The sequence below is a fragment of the Amblyraja radiata genome, chromosome 2 (genome assembly GCF_010909765.2).
Source record: "Amblyraja radiata isolate CabotCenter1 chromosome 2, sAmbRad1.1.pri, whole genome shotgun sequence".
NCBI lineage: Eukaryota > Metazoa > Chordata > Chondrichthyes > Rajiformes > Rajidae > Amblyraja > Amblyraja radiata.
In genome coordinates this window covers 116,297,576-116,303,575 of record NC_045957.1, presented here as the reverse complement: position 1 = coordinate 116,303,575, position 6,000 = coordinate 116,297,576, and the positions used below count along the sequence as shown (strand labels likewise).

At 51.1% G+C, this 6,000-nt stretch overlaps 1 protein-coding gene across 1 annotated transcript in view; it reads left to right on the top strand.

The window, feature by feature from the left end:
• The first annotated feature begins 975 nt into the window (after positions 1-975).
• Positions 976-6,000, top strand: part of LOC116967416 (N-acetyllactosaminide beta-1,6-N-acetylglucosaminyl-transferase-like) — a 75,149-nt gene continuing 70,124 nt past the window's right edge. The window contains exon 1 of the mRNA XM_033013970.1: positions 976-2,036. Coding sequence (XP_032869861.1) covers positions 1,052-2,036 — 985 coding nt within the window. The 5' untranslated portion in view covers positions 976-1,051. The remainder of the gene's footprint in view (positions 2,037-6,000) is intronic.

Here is a 6,000-nt window from a genome sequence, read left to right as displayed (position 1 = left end):
GGAAGATTCAAACAAGGGGACATGACTTGAGAATTAAGGGACTGAAGTTTAGGGGTAACATGAGGGGGAACTTCTTTACTCAGAGAGTGGTAGCTGTGTGGAATGAGCTTCCAGTGAAAGTGGTGGAGGCAGGTTCGTTTTTATCATTTAAAAATAAATTGGATAGTTATATGGATGGGAAAGGAATGGAGGGTTATGGTCTGAGCGCAGGTATATGGGACTAGGGGAGATTATGTGTTCGGCACGGACTAGAGGGGTCGAGATGGCCTGTTTCCGTGCTGTAATTGTTATATGGTTATATGGTTATTATAAGATGCAGCACAGAACGCCACAGGAAATCCTTCTTCCCTGTGGCTATCAAACTGTGCTCAGTCATCCCTCTACCGTCATGGGGTAGACTGACTTTCCTTTTCTCCCCCCTCCCTTCCCCTCCCCTCCCCTCCCCCTCCCCAGCCCAATCTTTGCACATCCCCAATCCTTTGCACCAGTCTTATTTCGTGTTTCACTTCTGTAGCCTCAAGGCGCAGTATATTTCGTGTTTCATTTCTGTAGCCTCAAGGCGCAGTACGGAAGCGGCCACTTTAAGAGTAGCCTGGAGCTAGAAATAATTGTTGAGACCTCACAAAGTTTCCGGAGTGGGAAGTGTTAAGTTCCGAGAATTGTTCTCATCTTCCCCGCGGTCCCAGCGCTGGCAAGGATAGATAAACAGGCGCAGAGAGACACTGGTGGATAGCGCACTGTTGGTTCCTCATCTCACTGGGTGAGCCGCCCCGGACCAAGGCGGGCGTGGAGGGTTCGCCTCTCGCTACTCCCGCCGCCCGGGGAGAGAGGAGAGAGGGAGAGAGGAGGGAAGTGAGAAGGGGGGAGAGGGAGGGAGGGAGAGGAGGTGGAGAGACAGAGAGGGGGAGAGAGGGAGAGGAAGGCAGAGAGGGAGGGGAGGGAGAGAGGAAGAGGAGAGAGGGAGGGGAGGAGAGGGAGGGGGTGAGAGGAGAGAGGGAGAGGAGAGATAGAGGGAGAGAGGAAGGGGAGAAGGTTGTCGCTTGCTTGAGGAATGAGGACGAGCTGCAAGATACTAACTTTCTCGGCGTTGTCGGGGCTGGTCCTGGTTTGCTGCTGGATCTACGGCGGGCAATTGAACCCGCGTTGGGACCGAGCAGCGGCTCCCCACGGCCTCTCGCAGGGGGACGGAGACGGGGGCGCCTTGTACCCTCTGTGCCAGTCCTACTTCCAGGGCGACAAGGTGTTCGCTTGGGAGAGGGAGAGGGAGAGGGAGAGGGGGCGGGAGCGGGCGGAGGCGGCTGCCGGCGACCAGGACCAGGAGGGCGGCTACTGCCGGCGGCTCCGGCCGCTGCTCCTCGCCTCCAAGAGTCCAGCGGGAGCGGAGGAGATCGCCTTCCCCCTGGCCTTCATCATCACTCTGCACAAGGACTTCTCCACCTTCGAGAGGCTCTTCAGGGCCATCTACCGCCCCCACAATGTCTACTGCATCCACGTCGACCAGAAGAGCCCGGGCCACTTCCACAGGCGCCTGGACCTTCTCCAGAGGTGCTTCGCCAACGTCTTCTTGGCCTCCAGGAACGAACCCATCATCTACGCCGGCATATCCCGGGTGGAAGCCGACCTCAACTGCTTCAGGGACCTGCTGCATCTCAAGAGCGGCTGGGGGTACGTCCTCAACCTGTGCGGCCAGGATTACCCCCTGAAAACCAACCTGGACATCGTCCGGCATCTCAAGACCTTCAAGGGCAAGAACATCACGCCCGGGGTGTTGCCGCCCAAGCACGCCGTGGCCCGCACCAAGTATGTGTACAAGCAGATCCTCTCCATCAACAACTCCCGCGTCCTCCGGACCAAGGCACTCAAACCCCCCCCGCCACACAACCTCACCATTTACTTCGGGTCTGCTTACTACGCCCTGACCACCGCCTTCGTGGAGTTTGTCCTCCAGGATCGGCGCGCCTTGGACCTGTTGAAGTGGTCGGTGGACACCTACAGTCCGGATGAGCACTACTGGATAACGTTGAACAGGTTACCGGGTAAGGAGGAGGTGTGCAGTGCAAGGAACGTTTCCCACTTCACAAACCATTGGTGGACGTGGAAACATCAGAGTCACAGAGTGGTGATACAGTGTAGAAACAGGCCATTCGGCCCACAATGTCCCGGCTACACTAGTCCCACCTGCCTGTCCAGGTGGGACTTGGTCCATATCTCTCCAAACCTGTCCTATCCATGTATCTGTCTTAACTGTTTCTTAAATGATGGAATAGCCCCAGCCTCAACTACCTCCTCTGCCAGCTTGTTCCATACAACCACCACCCTCTGTGTGAAAAAGTCACCCCTCGACTCCTATTGCCTCAGAGGGCGGTGGAGGCGGGTTCTCTGGATGCTTTCTAGAGAGAGCTAGATAGGGCTCTTAAAAACAGCGGAGTCAGGGGATATGGGGAGAAGGCAGGAACGGGGTACTGATTGGGGATGATCAGCCATGATCACATTGAATGGCGGTGCTGGCTCGAAGGACTAAATGGCCTACTCCTGCACCTATTGTCTAATGTCTATTAAATCTTTCCCCCCCTCACCTTGAACCTATGTCCTCTGGTCCTCGATTCCCCTACTCTGGTCAAGAGACTCTGTGCATTGTCCCTGGTGTGTGTAGGGTAGTGTTAATGTGGGGGAGAGGGGTCGCTGGTCGGCGAGGCCTGTGTCTATGCTGTTTCTCTAAAGAAAGCTTCCAGGGAAATTTTGGTTTAGTTCAGTTTAGTTTAGAGAGACAGCGCGGAAACAGACCCTTCGGCCCACCGCGTCTGCTAACACTATCACACACACACACACACACACACAAACACACACAACGGTCAATTTACAATTTCACCGAAGCCAATTAACCTACAAACCTGTACGTCTTTGGATCGTGGGAGGAAACGGGAGCACCCGGGAAAAAAAACCCACGCGGTCACGGGAAGAACGTACAAACTTTGTACAGACAGCACCCATAGTTGGGATCGAACCCAGGTATCTAGCGCTGTAAGGCAGCAACTCTACCGCTGCACCAGAAGGTGTGTAGGCTAGCGCTAGTACACGGGGTGATCGCTGATCTGCATGGACTCGGTGGGCTGAAGGGCCTGATTCGGAAGTGCCCAAGGGCCAGGATGTTTCCATTGGTGGGAGTAGACTCGATGGGCCGAATGGCCTAATTCTGCTCCTAGCCCATGAATTTATGACTTATTCTGTGCTCTGAAGCCATGTGATAAGACTAGAATTAGGCCATTCAGCCCATCGAGTCTATTCCGCCATTCAATCGTGGCTGATCTATCTCGCCCTCTGAACCCCATTCCCCTGCCTTCTCCTTGTAACCTCTGACACCTGTACTAATCAAAAATCTATCTGTCTCTGCCTTAAAAATATCCACAGCCTTCTCCCCAAAACCCTGACGACCTTGCTAATGAAGTATCTTTCAATCTTTACCTTAAACATATCCATTGACTTGGCCTCTACAGCCTTCTGTGGCAAAGAATTCCATAGATTCACCACTCTCTGACTAAAGAAATTCCTGCTCATCTCCTTCCTAAAAGAACGTCCTTCAATTCTGAGCTTATCACCTCTGGCCCTAGACACTCCCACCAGTGGAACCATCCTCGCCACATCCACTCGATCCAAAGCCATTCACTATTCTGCACGTTTCAATGAGGCCCCCTCTCGCTCTTCAAAAACCCCAGCGAGTACAGGCCCAGCGCCGACAAACGCTCATCATAGGTTAACCCAAATAATTCCTGGGATCATTTAGTCTCGATAAGTCTAGTCTGAGGATAGGTCGAAGGTCTAAAGAAAGATTCTTTGGGAACGTTTGGTGTGGACCAACTGTGAGGCAGGGCGACCACTCTCCTCAGCAGTTTGGCACACGCCAACACTAACATAACATCTGGTCCTCTGAGCTAAACAACTAAATGTTCCACAGGAAGACATTTGCTTGGTTTCTGACTAATTCTGCAGAATGATAATCAATTGGACACCAACATGCTCCTTTATCAGCAGATACATCGCTCCGTTAATTAGAAACTAGAAGATTAATTATGGTTTAAATATTAAAAGATTTGTCAGAGTAGATATAGAAAAAACATTTCCGTTTTATTCCCCCCCACTCACCCACCCATAGAAGAGGAAGTTAGTTCAGAACAAATCCCTTTTCAAAGCATATCTGTAAACACTTAGAGTCTTAGAAACATAGAAAATAGGTGGAGGAGTAGGCCATTCGGCCCTTCGAGCCAGCACTGCCATTCAATATGATCATAGCTGATCATCCACAATCAGTACCCCGTTTCTGCTTTTTCCCCATATCCCTTGATTCAGTTAGCCCTAAGAGCTAAATCTAACTCTCTCTTGAAAACATCCAGTGAATCAGCATCCATTGCCTTCCGTGGCAGAGAATTCCACAGATTCACAACTCTCTGGGTTATAAAAGTTTTCCTCATCTCAGTCCTAAATGGCCTACCCCTTATTCTTAAACTGTGACCTCTGGTTCTGGACTCACCCAACACCGGGACCATTTTTCCTGCATCTAGCCCTGTCCAATCCCTGAAGAATTTTATATGTTTCCATAGGATACCGTCTCATCCTTCTAAATTCCAGTGAATACAAGCCCAGTCGCTCCATTCTTTCATGATATGTCAGTCCCGCCATCCCGGGAATTAACCTGGTGAACCTACGCTGCACTCCCTCAATTGCAAGAATGTCCTTTCTTGAAATTAGGAGACCATAAACTGCACGCAGTACTCCAGGTGCAGTCTCACCGGGGCCCTGTATAACTGCACTGGGACAGAGCAGAATGAGGTCATTCGGCCCATCAATTCTACTCCACCATTCAATCATGGCTGATCTATGTTGGTGAGACCACATTGGTGAGGCAATCATGGCTGATGTACCTTTCCCTCTCAACCCCATTCGCCTGCCTTCTCCCCAGACACGGCATTACGTTTCAAATGATGGTTTAAGTTGTGCCACCGTCTGTGGCAGAACAAGTCGAGGCTTCCACTGAGGAGAAAACCAAATATGAACCCGAGGGGCAACTTTTTTTCAGGTGGGTGGATGGAACGAGCTGCCAGAGAGAGTGGCTGAGGCTGGTACAATAAGAATGCTTAAACGACACTTGGACAGGTACATGGATACAGCAGGGTTTAAAGGGATATGGGTCAAATACGGGCAGATGGGACGTGTCGATGGGGCATCTTGGTGGATATGGACAAGTTCGGACAAAGGGCCTGTTTCTGTGCTGTATGTAATAATAATAATAATAATAATAATATCTTTTATTGTCATTGCACATAAGTGCAACTAGATTTGGAATGCAGCTTCCATCCGATGTCATAACTTAAATAACTAATAAATTTAGATATAGATACCCCGAGAACATGGTTTGTAAAAGAACAGTAAAATAGTCAAAACAGTTCAAACAGACTAAAGTGCAGATGTGTCTGTGTGACGTGACCATCCGAGGGAGACAGTCCAGGGGGGGGGGGGGGGTGGAGGGCACTCAGCAGGGCCGGTTCAGAGCCGCTATATGAAGCTGTTCCTGAGTCTGGAGGTTCGGGCGTAGAAGGCCTTGTAACGTCTGTCGGAGTGAAGTAGTTCGAACAGTCCATTACAAGGGTATGAGGAGTCTTTATGGATGCTGACGGCCTTCCTGAGGCACCGTGTGTGGTAGATGCCCTCCAAGACTGGTAGCTGTGTCCCAATGATCTTCTGCACTCTGTGGACGACATGCTGAAGAGCTCTCCTCTCCGCCTCCGTGCAGCTGAGATACCACACAGAGATGCCATACGTTAGTATGCTCTCTGTGGTGCAGCGGTAGAAGGTTGACAGCAGCTGTTGGGGCAGACCAGTCTTTTTTAATGTCCTCAGGAAGAACAGTCGTTGCTGTGCCTTCTTGACCAGCGCAGCTGTATGACTATAGTTCAGTATAGGAGCAAAGAGGTCCTTCTGCAGTTGTACAGGGCCCTAGTGAGACCA